The sequence below is a fragment of the Pteropus vampyrus genome, unplaced genomic scaffold, assembly GCF_000151845.1.
Source record: "Pteropus vampyrus isolate Shadow unplaced genomic scaffold, Pvam_2.0 Scaffold74, whole genome shotgun sequence".
NCBI lineage: Eukaryota > Metazoa > Chordata > Mammalia > Chiroptera > Pteropodidae > Pteropus > Pteropus vampyrus.
Window position 1 is genome coordinate 716,455 of NW_011888855.1, and position 16,290 is coordinate 732,744.

A 16,290-nucleotide genomic window follows, 5' to 3' on the forward strand; every position below is an offset into this window, starting at 1 on the left:
TCTTTTCTGACAGCAATGAGATGAAGTTAGAAATAAATAACAAAAGGAAAATTGGAAGATTCATAAATTTGTGAAAATTAAGCAATGGATTTTTTTTGGCAATTAGAGCTATTCATTTATTTATTTAACCACTCTGGCTTGAGCACATATTTCATGCCACGTCCAATGCGTGGTGTTAGAAATATGTTGGTGATTCAAAAACAGACATTCTCTAGCCACATGATGTTAACAGTCTAGCAAAGGGGGGCTGTATAAATGTAATTACATACTTTTTTTCTTTTAAACAACATTCTTAAACAGCAAATGGATCAAGAAGAAATCACAAGAGATCTCTAAGAAAATACTTAGAGATGAACGATGATGAAAACACAATGTACCAAAACTTAATGGGACACAGAGAAAGCAGTGCTAAGGGGTAAATTTATAGCTGTAAATGCTTATATTTACAAACTGGAAAGATCTCAAATCAATAACCTCACTTTACAACATAAAGAACTAGAAAAAGAAGACAAAACAAACCCAAAGCTATTAGATAGGACGAAGGTCTCGAGGTCTGAGTAATTCTTACTAAATGCTATTAATAGTAACAAACTATTTTTTCAATGCCTTTTTCCATCCACCTATTCAACCAGACAACTCAGGACAGCCACTACATCCCAGAGCCCACTGAAATTATTCAAACTAGCCAATCCTAAACCTGATTACCTTGCCTCACCATTCCTTTCCATGAAAGCAACAATAAAGGCTTTTACACATGCTTTCCCCTTATTCCCTCTGTCTCCTGACAGACCCTGGAGATATTCCCCATGTGGCCTTGCATGTCATGGTATAGCACTCCTCTTGGGAACTGTGAGTAGCAAACTAGTTTTTCAATGCCAATCATCTCCTGATCAGTTGGCCTCACCATACTTAAATAATAAAACCTACATTTTAAAAAAGAGGGAAAGGAGAAAGGTGGGAGTTGGTGTAAGAGAGGACAGAAAGAAAAAAGGGGGGAAGAAGAGGGAGAAAGGGAAAATAAGTGAGGACATCCTCGTCACTCTCTGCATTTATCATCTTTCTCCTCTCTCCTTCCTCTACCTTGGCCTCCATCATGTCCTCTCCCCTCCCCTTCCCCCAGGTTTTATCTCATCATAGACAATGAATGGTCTTTGAACCTGAAGAATGAGGCCTCCCATATGCACCAAAGATGGAGAGAAAGTCTCCTTTCAGGGGCAGGAGCAGTTGCAGGTTAGGGAACTTGACAGAAAGAGCAGCGATTAGCAGAGATGATCTGAGAAACCTGCATCCCATGTCCAGATTCATCTATATGACCCCAGGTGTGAGGGGAGAGGATTTGTCCTTGGGAGCTGAGCCCAGAGAAGTGTCCCAATGTCTCTGCCAAGTCTATGCATTTCTTTACCTGTCTAGAAGAGATGGTTGGAAGACAGTGGAGATCTTTGAAGAGTCTGCAAACACATACTGTGGGAAAGTGTAATGGCATTTTGGCCAGACTAGAGCTGAGACTTAGGTGGGCTGGTATGTGGCATTTGGCTAAATTGACCCTAGCAGTCCTCTGAGTTCTGGAATCAATGGCTTCCTGACTCTCAGGTACTGAAGCACAGCTCAACTATTTCCCTTGATTTTCCCTACCTATGAGAACCCCCAGAGTGCAGGAAGACAGGAGGACCAAGACTTTGATTAGGGTTCAGTCATACACAGATCTGTGAGTGGACTGCCCAAAGCCCCAAAGAGGGATGAACACAATAGGATCACTAAGAAAACTCACCAGGAGTAGAAGGATTCTGTCAGAGGGACCAGTGTGAGCCTCGGGGGTGGGGTTGGGGGTGGGGGTGGGGGTGAAGCAGGTCCAGTAGTTGGTTCTAGGTTCAGCAAGACATTGTTTTTGATGTTTCTGGATTCAGCACATGCACCCCCTCCAGTGCCTAGGTGTTCTGAGACAGAGAGCACAGGTGAAAGAACTCTCATAGAAAATCTCTTAGTAGAAATGGTCACAAGGAATAGAAGATATTTTTCCATGGGCCAAAAGGAAGATGAATGTAGAGGCCAGTGGTCTAGAGGAAGGGACAGTAGCATGGTGGTATCCTGGGGATGGTGTGGAGGTCACCAGTAAACTGAAAAAATCCCCCCAACACCAGAGCAGAATTGCACGTAGCAGCTCTGATTTCATGTGCAGAACATTCTATCCCTGATGTGTTCCCACCCTCACCCTCCCAAGCTCATGGTGCCTAATGAGAAGAATCAGGAGGGGACACCACAAGAAAAGCCAGGAATATATATGAAGATGCTGGCTGTTCCTATAATTATGACTCACCATTACTCTTCTTTCTCTCCTCCCTCCTTCATCCTTGATTTCTTCCTTCCTCCCCTTGTCTCTCTCTCTCTTTCTTCCTCCATCTTCTCTTTCTTCTTCCTCTCTCTCTCCCCCCTTTTCCCTCCATATTCTCTTTCTCCTTTACCTCTTTCCTTCTCCTCTCTTCTGTTCTCTAACCAAACATCCACTTCACATTCATGTTGTTTCTAGTTCTTTCCTAGGCTTTGGTGAGCACAGAGATAAATATATGGCAGAATCCTGTATCTTTATCTCTTCCAGCTATCAGCCCTTGAGTAACTTGTTTGTGAACAGACAATTACAATTTAACGTGGTTAACACCATGATAGAGAGATGTACAAGGCTTCAAGGGGCCCAGGGGAGGAAACACCTAAAAGAGTACTGCTGGTCTTGAGCCTGAAAAGAATGAGTAGGAATTAGGCAGGTGGAGGAGGGGGCAGGCATGGGTGAACAGGGCTTCCCTTGGAAAGGGCACAGCCTTTTTGAGTCTGAGGTCTTGGGAGAAGCACAGATGAAGCAAGTAGATGTAGCTCCTCAGTGTCTCATTTAAATCTCACAGATGGCATCCACATTCAATGGTCTCAGTAGCCAGTGTGGAATGAGATCTCTGCTGAGTGGGAGGATCCCAGAATGGCGAGCTTACTGCTTTCATATTCTCAGTCCTGTCGTTCGTCAGAAACAGGTTGTTCTTTCATCAGCACAATACGTCTGCTACTTGCGAAGCCACATCCTCCATCCTAATATCTGGGTCTAGGCCTTGAAATCTTGCTGTGAAGTCACTGGTGCACTCCTCACATGCATGTAGCTGCTAGGTGTAAGAATTTTCCACTAGTGTTTCTTTAGGGGATTTCTGTGGCATTCTGACTACTGAGCCTCTGCCATGGAACAGTGCTACTCACAGCGGAGTCTGTGGCCAGTGGGGTCCTGGTCCACGAGTGCTTGTTATAGGTCTGTAATGAGGTAAGTACAGAAATTAAGTGTTTAGGAACTAGAATAGAAATTTAACATTGATGTAACATCCAAGCACAAGGATTACTTTTAATTTTCTACTGTATTTTACAGAAGTATCGGTTCATGAGGGATCGGAAATTTTATTAAAAACAAAACCAAACCAGTTCTTTACTACAGGTGGTGGCACTGGCCCAGAAGGCAGTCACGATTCAGGACCGTGGACAGCACCCTACTCTGCCTCCTGAACACGATAATCACCTATCTGCCTCTGTCCCCAGCTCTGGCAAATGCCGCTGGTCACACTCTCAAACCTAATAGATGCTTATAAGCTCTTGTCTTAACTTCTTTTTCTAAAGAGTTTGACTTTTGTTAACATCTGCATCTTTCATTTTTGTTTAAAGATGATTCCCATTGAAGGAATAAAAAACGTTCCCTGGGATTATAAACAAACCACACCACTAAAATTAGGAGACACTTCCTGGTAGCTAAAACACATTATTAACCTTAAAACACTGTGTTGACATTACTCTTTTGCTTTTCAATAGACTGTTAGAGGGCAGGAGATGGGTCTTATTCATTTTCAGTCCAACATATATCATAAGGCGTGGCTCATAGTTTGCATGAGCAAATGCCTGACACTTATCAGTTGGAGGACCTTGGGCATGTTATTACTCAACTTCTCTTTGCTGCTGTTTCCCCAGCTGTTAAATTAGAATAACATTAGGGTCTACTTATAAACTTTTTAAATGATTAATTCACTTAATACACTTAAAAGTGCTTAGAACAATGCCTGGCTCAGAAGAATAAAGGGTATCATTATCATCATTAAATGCAGCTGAATTGGTTTAATGAGCATCCATTATCACCAGGAACTAGGAGGTGGAGGACTTCGTCCTGTCACCTAGGTAGGGCCACAGCTTTATGTTGACATGTTGGAGTCTACACTGCTCAACCCAGGGCACCAGGAGATTTGGAAGTCTTGAGATTTGCTTCTCTTGGGTCCCCATCTTGTCAAGTTGGCCCCACTCTCCAATTCATTTCAGTTGTGTACCCCCTTTCCTTTTCCAGTTGCATTCCTCACACCTTCTTGCATCCTCAGGCTCACCCACATCTCTTCTTTTTGGTCCCTAGTGCAGAAGGAAACACGCTGGATGAAGGGCCCCACCTATACAAGTGGGCCTGGCAGGTCCTGCCCTTCAGTGTTCCAGCCCCACTTACTTCCTCCCTCTACGTTCCCATAGCCTTTCTTTCCCTAGTCCCTTAATTGGTTTACTGGCTGTGATAAACTCCTAGGTCCCTCTATCTAAATTGTTCTTGTCCCCCCATGCCCATTCTCAGGGAGACTTTTAACCATCCTTCAAGGAGCAGGTCCATGAAAGCCTCCACATTTCTCCCTCCTCTTCTGGAATGATTACTTCTGCCGCTAAAACCCATAGGGCTTCTCTGCATTTCTCATTCTGTCTCACCGTGCCACCCCCATCAATTCTAAGCTTCTCTAGGTTCAGGTCCAGGCCATAAATTTCCCCCCATTCCCACCCTCTCAGCACCCATCTCATGCGGCTGGCCTGCAAGTTGCAGAGCGCAAGCCCCCTTCCCTCTCTGGGGCTTAGTTACTCCATCGGCAAAATGAGGCTAACAGCATCCGCACTTCACTGGGTTCCCGCGCGGATTAAGCGAGGCGAGGCGGGCAAAGCTCATCAGAGAGCTGCACTGGGAGGTGGGGGCTCGCACAGCCCTTCGGCAGTGGCGGAGATGGGGTTGGGCGGTGGAGGTGGAACGCTTCAGGGACGCGGCTGCGCTCGACCTGCCGGGAGTTGTAGTCCGCGCGGAGTTCGCAGTCTTCGTTGGCCCCGCCCGGAGGCCAGTGGGCTACCCCGAGAAGGTGGCGGGGCCCTGCGGAGCGCGAGGCGCCAGGCGCGACGCAACCCCGGGGCGACAACAAGACCAAGCTCGGCGGCTCGGAGTAGTCCTGCCGCTGCTGCTGGGGCAGTTGCTGGCGCTGATGAGCGGCGGGAGCGCGTTCTACCTCGAGGTCCGCGAGCTGGAGAAGTGCTTCATTCAGGAGATGCCGGATGGCACCATGGTCATAGGTGCAGACACAGCCAGTCTCGGCCTTGCCCGCCCCACACTCGGAGTCCTGAGAAGGGTGGGGGCGAGGTGCATCAGCTCAAATCCATTCCCCTCTGCCGAGGGTGGTCGTAGGTGGGAAATGGGTGGACAGCCGTCTGACCAAAGCATCCTTCCCCTTCCCATGCTGGATCTGTGGTCAGGCCCCGAACTCAGACGCCGAGATCTTCCTGAACCTCCCCCGATCCCCACGGCTTCGGGAGGTCCTGAGTGGGCCTTCGGTGGTGGGTGTGAATGGGATGCATCCCGGCTGCCTCTCCATTAGGTAACTACAAGACCGAGTTCTACGACCCCGCTACGGAAAAGTACCAGCCCTCCCCGCAATGGATCAATTTTTTCGTGTTTGTGAAAGACCCCAAGAACAAAGTGAGGCAAGTCTTGACCCTCTTCAGTCCCCGGGCTCCAGCGTCAATGCCTAGCCCGCCCTGGTCCTCCATTTTTCAGAGGGCCGATATCTTCACAAGAAAGCTCAGGGAGGGCTGTGCTGTTTGCCAACTGTATTGTGTGTGTATTGACGATCCTGGGACTTTGCCCCGCAAACTGATGCCATTTCCCCCCCACCCTCACCTCTGGCCTGGTTTGTGGGGCCCTGGGTTGGGATTGCCCCAGAGTTCCTTTCCTGGAAGCAGGTTCCTGGCCATCTGTGCTCACTAGAGACTGCTTTGTCCAGAACCTTCTGACCCATCAGTACAGCCCTCAGGGCAGCTTCACCTTCACCTCCCAGTCTCCTGGAGAGCACCAGATCTGTCTGCACCTTGACTCCATCCACTTCTCCCTCTCCTATGATGGCAAGCTGATGAGTATGGCAGGCAGGTGAAAGGGGCACAGAGGGTGGTGCCAGTTTTGGAAGGCTGAGGCTTAACATAAAGTAAGTATGCAGAAAACATCTCCTGAAGAGTGAGAGGGGGACCAAGAGGAAGTCTCTCTGACTGAAAATCCCCCCTGGCCCCTGTCACCCCTAGGATAAAGACCAAACTTTGTACTGTAAAACTCCGAGCTGTTCAGTATCTGAGGGCTCCATTTTCACCTCCTCCCAACGCAGAACTTCTAGTAACTGCCTGTCTCAAACATTGGGTCACACCTGTTTCTCTGCCCATGTTGTCTTGAGCATGGAACTCCATGCAGGCAGTGTCCTGATCTGGTGTTTTGGCACCCAGGGCAGGGCCAGTCCTCCAGTCAATGAATACAAGGAACTGAACGGCTATTGTCAGGCCCAGACTGGGGTTTCTGGCAGGTGCATGGAGCTGAGTTCTCTCACCCCCACCCTTGGCTCCCCTGTTCCCAGGCTATTTACTTGGACATGAAGTTCGGTGAACACACCAATGATTATGCAGAATTTGCAGCCACAGACAAGCTGACCCAGCTGCATCTGTGTGTGGAGCAAGTGGAGCAGATCCGGAAGGAGCAGGAATACCAGAGGGTGAGGGGCTGGGCTGGCCCCATTGGGACAGGGGATGCATAACCTCCCAGGAAATGGCTCTTCCAGCTCCTCCCTTGGGGTGGCGGGATTCAATCCTAGCCAGGCACCTTCTCCATTCTCCCCATCCCGCAGTGGCAAGAAGAGCTTCCAGCAGACCAGCGAGAACACCATCCCGCGGGTGCTGTGGTGGTCACAGACCATCATCCTTGTAGCCACTGGCATCTGGCAGATGTGACACCTCAAGAGCTTCTTTAAAGCCAAGAAGCTGGTTTAGATGGGCCCCAAAGACCAGAGACCTAGCCCCCACTCATTCCCCTGCTGCTGATGGGCAGTGGCCTGGCCTGGCCTGTCTCCTGGTGCCCTTCACCCCTCCCAACCCTATAAGGCTTGCTTGTTACTGGCAGGAGAACAGAGGACCCCTTTTAACTGGTTTCTCAACCAGCTCTAGGGAGAGGATTGGCTTCCAGCTGGAGACACTTGGGTGGGGAGAGCTGTAGGCTCCTTTATAGGTTTGTGATGCTGAGCAGAAGTGGGTGAGGGTATCCCCAACCTCCATGTTAAACAAACCTGTAGGCTCCTTTATAGGTTTGTGATGCTGAGCAGAAGTGGGTGAGGGTATCCCCAACCTCCATGTTAAACAGGATGATCCTAGAATGGAGAAATAGGGTGAATATAAATGATCACTGCAGACTTTCTGACCCTAACATTTATTGCCTCCTACTCTGCAATTCATTCTGATGTTACATGTGTCCAGCCAAATGTTAACATTTGAGGCCTTGCATGCATTGGTAGGGGACAGATCCCAAACAGATGAGTTTTAGGGAGCTTGTACCCCAAAAGCCTTAGCAACATATGGAGCCCTTTCTGGAAAAGTCCAATTTTGACCCATCTTTTAGGTAACCTGAGTGCAGGTGGTGATCCTGTGCGCCTGACACTTTCTCTGTCTCTGTCTCTGTCTCTGTCTCTGTCTCTGTCTCTGTCTCTGTCTCTGTCTCTGTCTCTCTCTCTCTCTCTCTCTCTCTGTCATTGTGGGCTCAGGTCAAGTTCATGTACTATCTCATTCCAGTCACCTGAACTGCTGGGTTCTTCCAGAAGGTCAGATGAGCACCTCTCTTTCTGCTATATTTTTAGTAAACTTGTATCTCTCTTTATGATGTTGGTTCATTTTTTTCAGGAGATGCTTGTTCTTACAGGAACCCCAAGTCACTGTTTCCATCATCATCAGCATCTCCTGTCACAGTCTCCACATGTGCATGCATGTGTATGTAGATGACCAGGCATCCATGCTCTCATTGCTTCTGCCTGACATAGCTTATGTTTTACCAGCCCCATGCTGATTGCCCTGTTGGAGTATGGTCCTTTCTCATGTGAATTTGACATTTTCTTTTATAGGGAAATTCACTGGTCGGCACCCTCAACAAAATCAAGTCTAAACTGTCAAGGCCAAGGATGTCAATAAAGGGAGACTCTCCATGAGGAAGAACAGCTGTAACGGCCCTGGCTTTTGACCCTTGAAACAGATGCACACTCTCCTGGGATACTTTTGAGGGATAACTCCAAGCCTCGGGGCACTGCTCACTTGTGGGTCTGGCCACAATTGGCCTCTGAAAGTACAAGACTTACTGAAGTCTGGGAAGGAGAGAGGGACCACTGGAGCATAACCTCTGACAAGAGAATGTGACCTTAGGGTCTACTTCCCTCACCTGAAACTGGGGATGGAGGTGCTCTGCTGCAGGGAAAGCAGAGTGACCTAGATGGGCACATTCTATCCCACAGAACCTGTAGTATGACACCAAATGAAGCAGAACATTGAACAAGATGTAAGGGTGATATATGCTTCTGAGGAGGGCACAACTAAGGGTGACATGACAGGAGTACTGGCCTCGTCCACATGGTCAGAGAAAGCTGCTTGTTTGTTTGTTTGTTTGTTTGTTTGTTTGTTTGTTTGTTATTTTAATGCCTACAGCATCTGGTATTCCTAGGTGGTCTCGCATTGAAGTACTAACCAGGCCCAACCTTGCTTAGCTTCCGAGATCAGACGAGATCGGGCGCATTCAGGGTGGCATGGCCATAGACAAGGCTGCTTTTTAGAACTGAGACTCATGGTAGGCATTAGCTGGGGGATGAGTGTTCTGGCCAGAGGTAATATACAGAAGCCCTAGAGCAAGAAAAAATATGGTAATTTGGGGAAACAGAAAGAAGGCCACTATGTCAAAATCCCCACTCCAGAGAGACTGCCTGCAGCCAGCCTTCCAAATTATGATTTCCTGTCCAGACTTATCCCTTCCTCAGACATTAACCCCAGAATGACCATCCTTTTCAGGGGAACACTGTCCTGTACTCACAGGGCTGGTAGGGAAACAGCTTACAAAAGAGCAACAGTGAAGCCATGGGAGTCCCTAGCATCAGTTTGCCCATCCATTTCCACATGGGCCCTTCACAGTCACTGTGGAGGAAAAGGCACATGACCCATTTTAGAGGCAAGCCAGGTAGTAAGGGGTGGGCCATTCTAAAACCTGGCCAGTTCAACTCGATCCTTGGCATTCTGTTCTCTGCCACAGCCATATTTCCACAAGTAGAGGACAGACCCCATACAAAGAAACCTGATTTTAAAGAGCTGGCAGAATAGATAAAAAGAGCAGTAGTTTCTCGTGGCTGCCATAACAACTCACCACAAAACTTGGTAAATTAAAATAACAGAAATTTATTCTCTCATCATTCTGGAAGCCATAAGTACAAGATCAAGGTGTCAGCAAGGCTACACTCCTTCCAAAGGCTCTTGGAGGAAATCCTTCCTTCCTCTTCCAGCTTCTGGTGGCTCCACGCACTCCTTGTTTTGTGTCTACATCACTTGGATCTCTGCCTCCATTTTCTCCTCTTTTTTCTCTGTCTTCTGTGTCTTATAAGGACACTTTTCATTTGGGTTTAAGACAAACCAGGTAATCCAGGATGATCTCATCTCCAGGTCCTTAAATTAGCTATATTGGCAAAGACTCTTTTTTCAAATAAGAGTCTTTCAAATAAGACTTACAGAGTCTGGGGGTTATGGCATGAACATATCTTTTGGGAGGTAGGGTACCATTTAACCCACAATAGAGAACAAGGAGTGTACACATGATAGTGTACCAAGTGACTTAACAAATAGGGTAATCATAGCTCTCGGAATTCAGGATGGGGAGAGACTCGGATGGATGGATGGATGGATGGATGGATGGATGGATGGATGGATGGATGGATGAATGAATGGATGGGAAGAAAGGAAAAAGGATGTCAAAGAAGTCTTTATAAAGGAGATGATACTTGAGTAGAACATTAAAGGATGCGGGGTTTGAATATGAAGAATGGGAGAAATAAAGTCTATAGAAATGCAAATGTACAAAGGATTTTAATACAATTCAACACCCGTGAATTATATAACATTAGTAAGATAGAGGCTTTGAAAAAGAAAGGAATCAAGGAAAATAAGTTGCATTTAATAGGATGAAGCCAGGAGGGAGGGTAGATCAAACAATGGATGGAAGTGAATATACTTACTACAAATTAGACAACTAGAAGCAAGCTATAATCAGAGGCTGCAGATTGGTGACCTGCAGTGTGTTTTGTTTATCCTGCACAGTTTTTAAAAATTTTTAAATTAGTGGCCAACAGTAACAGTGCCACAGTTCCTATAGTATAAATTTAAGGAAGTACTGGATAGGCAAATTGGTTGCAACAGTTGACATAAATGGGACAAAATGACTGTGTGCATATCCAGGAAGCATGATGAAGATTATGAGGAAGGAGTGAGCCTCTCTCCCTGTAGAATACTGTCTCAGACAATCACTCATGGGCGAGAGAGCCTTTATGGAAGTTCAAGTTTCCAGAGAAGAAGTTCCAGCACGTGATTGGAACAAAAAATACCTATATGTGTGTTTGAACACATTGGTGAGGGAAAAAAGAACAGTTTGACTTTACCTGTATCATCTGTCCTCCAAGGCAGCATAGCTCAGTGCCAAGAAATCACTTTCTAGGCTTGTGATTTCTCTGGTGGGATAAAGTGAGAGCATGTAAGTGAGCACCCAGCTTCCCCAGTAGTGCAGAATTTTGCCATAGATGCCCATTTTTTTCTTGTCCCATCAAGAATGACTTGGGGAGAGGCTTGGAGAGCAGCAGATAGGACTCTCAGAAGTCATCAGTGTGACACGAATCCTACTAATTATATCACAAACAACATTAAGAAGCCTACTCATGAGCTACTGGGGACACTTTATCTGTGGATTCTCCCCCAAATGGCCCACAGGTACCACCACTGCTCTGCGTGCCTCACCTACACACACTGCTACCCTGTGGCTAACTTCCTAATGGTAGAGAGAGAAAGCTTTGGTAGACAGTTAGTGAGCATGTGCAGAAAGCTGACCTAAATCTGCCATCCAAGGAGAGACCATAATCTTGAGCTTTAGCTTCACACTTGGAAAAGCAAAAGGGAGGCTATCAGCATCTGGCCTGGTACATTGCAGGATTGAGAGAAGGCATAAGAGCTTAAGAATACTGCCATAAGATGGAGCAAGAAGCGTGGAGCAGGCATATCCACAGAAGGTCTGAGAAAGCTTCAGAACCCCGAGCAGGGCTGATGGAAGGTAATTTTTTCCTCAAGTCAAAGAGTTAAGACTGGAAGAGGTGACACTTCAAATGTGAGGACAGCAACCCAAGACTTCAAGGAACATGAAAAATAAGGAATAATGACACAACCAAAGGATCATAATAATCTGGTAACTGATGCCAAGACATGGAGATCTGTGATTTACCTAATAAAGAAGTCAAAATATCAGTTTTAAGGAATCTCAATGAGCTATTAGAAAACATAGAAAGATCATTGAACCAAGTCAGGAAAACAATACACAAACAAAATGAGAAGTTTAACCAAGAGATAGAAATCATAAAAAAGAGCAAAATCAAAATTCCATAACTAAAGAATACAATGAATGAAATGAAAAATATAATAGAGAGCATCAACATCAGAATGGATCAATCAGAAGAATCCGAATTAGATCACAGGATCTTTAAAAGTATCCATTCAGAGGAGAACAGATTAAAAAGAATGAAAAAGAGTGAATAAAGCCTATGTGACCTGTGGGATAATATCAAAAGAAATTATCTTTTATGTGCAAAAAAATTATCTTTTATGTGAATTATTAGATTCTCAGAAGGAGAAGAGAGGAAAAGAGGGCAAAAAGCTTATTTACATAATGGTTATGAACTTCCCAAATCTGGAGAGAGATTTGTCTATCCAAGTTCATGAAGTTCATCATAGGTTATCAAACAAACTCAACTTATAATGTATCCTGGAGAAGATCTCTTTGTCAAACATCAGAGGTAAAGAATATTAAAAACAGCAAGAAAAAAAAAGAAAATAACAAAGATTAAAGCAGAAATAAATAAAATAGAGACCAGGAAAAGAATAGAAAAGATCGACAAAACTAAGAGCTTTAAAAATAATTAAATAAATAAAGACAAAATTAACAAACCAATAGCTAGACTAAGAAAGAGAGAAAATTCAAATAAATGAAATCAGTAATGAAAGAGGAGAATTACAACTGATACCACAGAAATACAGAGGACATAAGAAACTATAAAAAAATTATATGCCTCCCAAATGGATTATCTAGTAGAAATGGATAAATTCCCAGAAACAAGCAACCTAACAAGACTGAATTATGAAAAAATAGGAAATCTGAACAGATCAATAATGAGTAAGGGGATTTAACGGTAATCGAAAACCTCCCAACAAAGAAAGCCTAGAACCAGATGGTTTCCGTGGTGAATTCCACCATTTAGAGAAGAATTAACATCGATTGTTCTAAAACTCTCCCAAAAACTTGAGGAGGAGGGAAAACTTCCAAACTTATTTTATAAGGCCAGCATTACCCTAATACCAAAGCCAGATAAGGAAAAAACTACAGACCAATATCCCTGATGAATATAGGTACAAAAATTGTCAATCAGATATTAACAAATTGAATTCAAAAGAACATTAAAAGGAGCATACACTGTGATCAAGTAGAATTTATCCCTGGAATGCAAAGATGGTTCAATAAAAAAATGTGATATAAATTAATAGACTGAAGGATAAGACTTACATGATCATCCCAATAGATGTAGAAAAGGCATTGGCAAAAAAACAACATCCTTTCATGATAAAAGAGCTCAATACATTGAGTATAGAAAGAATATACTTCAACATAGTAAAAGCCATATAGGACAAGCCTACAGCTAACATCATACTCAACAGTGAAAGGTTGAAAGCTTTTTCTCTGAGATTAGTAACAAGGTACCCCCTTTCACCACTCCTATTCGACATAGTACTGGAAGTCTTAGTTGGAGCTATTAGGCAAGAAAAAGAAATAAAAGGCCTCCCAATTGGAAAGGAAAAAGTAAAATTGTCTATGTTTGCAGATGATTTGATCTTACATATAGAAAATGCTAAAGGCTCCACCAAAAAACTGTTAGAACTAATGAATGATTTCAGTAAAATTGCAGAATACAAAATCTACATGCTGAAATCAGTTGTGTTTCTATACACAAACAATGAAATATCTATAAAGAAAACAATCCCACTCATAATAATATCAAAAACAACAAAAACAACAAAATTCTTGGGAATAAATTTAACCAAGGTCTATACACTGAAAACTATAAGACTTTGATGAAAGAAACTGAGGAAGACACAAATAAATGGAAAAATATCCCAAGTTTATGGATCAAAATAGTCTTGTTAAAATATTCATATAACCTAAAGCTATCTATAGATTCAATCCAATGTCTATCAAAATTCCAGTGGTATTTTTCACAGAAAAAGAAAATCCTAAAATTCATATGAAACCACAAAGAACCTGAATAACCAAAACAATTCTGAGAAAAAAGAACAAAGCTGGAGGCATCACACTTCCTGATATCAAACTATACTTCAAAGCTATAGGAATCAAAACAGTATGGTACTGGCATAGATACATAGACCAATGGAACATAATTGAGAGCCCAGATATAAATGTTCACATTTAGAGTCAACTAATATTTGATAAGAGAGCCAAGAATACTTAATAGGAAAAGAATAGTCTCTTCAATAAATGGTGATGGGAACACTGGATAATCACAACAGAAGAATGAAACTGAACCCCTATCTTACAACCTCGCAAAAATTAACTTGAATCCAATTAAAGATTTAAACATAAGACCTAAAACTATAAAACGTCTAAGAAAAAAATAGGGGAACAGCTCCCTGACATTGGTGTTGGTGAGAATTTTTTAGATATGATACCAAAACCACGTGCAACAAAGACAAATATAAATAAGTAAGACTACATTAAGCTGAAAATCTCCTGCACAGCAAAAGAAATAATCAACAAAATGCAAAGGCAAAATGCAAAGGAATAGGAAAAAGTATTCACAAATCATATATCTGATAAGGGGTAAATATGCAAAATATATAAGGAACTCATACAACTCAATAGCAAAAAGAAAACCAAACAAAAAAACACAACAAACTGACTTAAAATTGGGTGGAGGAACTCAATATACATTTTCCAAAGAAGACAAACAAATGTCCACAACATCACTAATCAACAGGGAAATGAAAATCAAAAGCACAATGAGATAGCACCTCACATCTGTTAAAATGGCTATTATCAGAAAGAAAAGAGATAATGAGTGTTGGAGAGGGTGTGGAGAAAAGGGAATTCTTTGTGTACTGTTGGTGGGAATGTAAATTGGTGCAGCCACTACTTAAAACAGTTTGAAGATGCCTCAAAAAATAAAAAATAGAATTACCATATGATCCAGTAATTCCCCTTCTGGGTATATATTTGAAGAGAATGAAATTATTATCTTGAAGAGATATCTGCACCCCTGTTTTCATTGCAACATTATTTACAATTCAGGCCTATCTCATATTATTGCACTTTGCTTTACAGACTTTGTGTGATAATGATGTGTCATTGTAGGTTCATCAACTGTAACAAATGTACACTTTGCTGTGGGGTGTTGAAAATGGCTGAGGCCATGCATATGTGAGGACAAAGCGTTATAGAAACTTTTTGCATTTTCTGCTCAATATTGCTGTGAACCTACAACGTCTCTAAAAAATAAAATGTGTTTTAAAAGAACACCGTTTACAATGGTTAATACCAAAAAACAGGAAACAAGTATTGGCAAGGATGTGGAGAAATTGGAACCCCTGTGCACTGTTTGTGGAAATGTAAAATGGTATGACACTATGGAAAATAGTAAGATGGTTCCTCAAAAACTAAAATTATAATTACCATATGATCTGGCAATTCTATTACTAGGTTTATGTCAAAAAGTACTGGAAGCAGAATCTCAAAAAGATATTTACATACCCATGTTCACGACAGTATTATTCACCGTGGCCAAGAGATGAAAGCAACCCAAGTGTCTATTAAGGAATTAACAGATTAATAAAATGTGGCATCTGTGTACAATGGAATATTACTTAGTATTGAAAAGGAAGGAAATCATGGCAGAAGTAACAGCAACCAGGATGATGAGGGCTGAGCCCCAGCTCCCCAAGGGCACTCCAGCAGGACCTCTGCTAAAACAGTGGGGATGTGGCAGCAACAACAAGCAGAGGAAAATAAGTGCTTCTGGAGATTCTTCAAGCTTCCCAGGGTCCTATCCTGCAAACACCTACAACAAGACTGGCTAGGGTAACTGAGTGGTGAACCTGCCACAGGAAAGAGGACAATCTTGGGATGGCGAGTAGAGCTCCAAGCCAATTAATAGGAACATTAAAAGAGTATAACTTTTTGTTGGTGGGGGAATCCAAGCTGTTCCTGTCAGCATGATGTTATCCATGTAGTACAATGGTCCTCAACCTTTTTGGCACCAGGGACCGGTGCTCCTATGAGAATCTAATGCCCGATGATCTGAAGTGGAGCTGAGGCTGTGATGTTAGTGCTGGGGAGTGGCTGCAAATATACAGATGAAGCTTTGCTCACATGCCCAGTGCTCAACTCCTGATGTGTGACCTGTGGCCTGGGGGTTGGGGACCCCTGATGTAGTAGACCAGTGTGATGTCCTGTAGGTCAAGGTCACTATGTACTATATTGCTGCCCAGAGCCAGGAATGGATACATCTTAGGACAGCATGAGGTCAGGCATGAACTCCAGCCCCTAAGAGATCATTCACTACAGGCCTTCAAGGCTCACTTGCTGCAAGGATGTGCCTCTTTCTCATGGCCCTGAAGATGCCCCTTCTTTCTTTTCAAGATGAACAACGTATCTAAATTTTGTATAATACTTTGTTTGCAGTAGGGGGACTTATTCTCTTCCCCTCTGTCTTGGTAACCCAAGGATGCTTGAGACAGCATCCTTGTGGTAGCCGGCCTCCAAGATGGCTCCTAATGATTTTTCTTTACTGGTCTCCATGGTCCCATGTGGTCCCTTCTCACACTGAACAGTGTTGACCT

General features: G+C 43.6%; 1 protein-coding gene and 1 pseudogene across 1 annotated transcript; one reads left to right on the plus strand and one right to left on the minus strand.

Annotated features, from left to right (window-relative positions):
* The first annotated feature begins 3,287 nt into the window (after window positions 1-3,287).
* On the plus strand, window positions 3,288-7,104 carry LOC105293630 (transmembrane emp24 domain-containing protein 9-like). The gene is given in 7 exon segments (XM_011362443.1): window positions 3,288-3,292; window positions 4,958-5,373; window positions 5,676-5,776; window positions 6,081-6,215; window positions 6,696-6,830; window positions 6,963-6,973; window positions 6,975-7,104. Coding segments are annotated over 7 exon segments (933 nt in total).
* A 1,683-nt stretch (window positions 7,105-8,787) lies between these two features.
* Window positions 8,788-8,906, minus strand: LOC111741199 (annotated as a pseudogene).
* Between the last annotated feature and the right edge of the window lie 7,384 nt (window positions 8,907-16,290).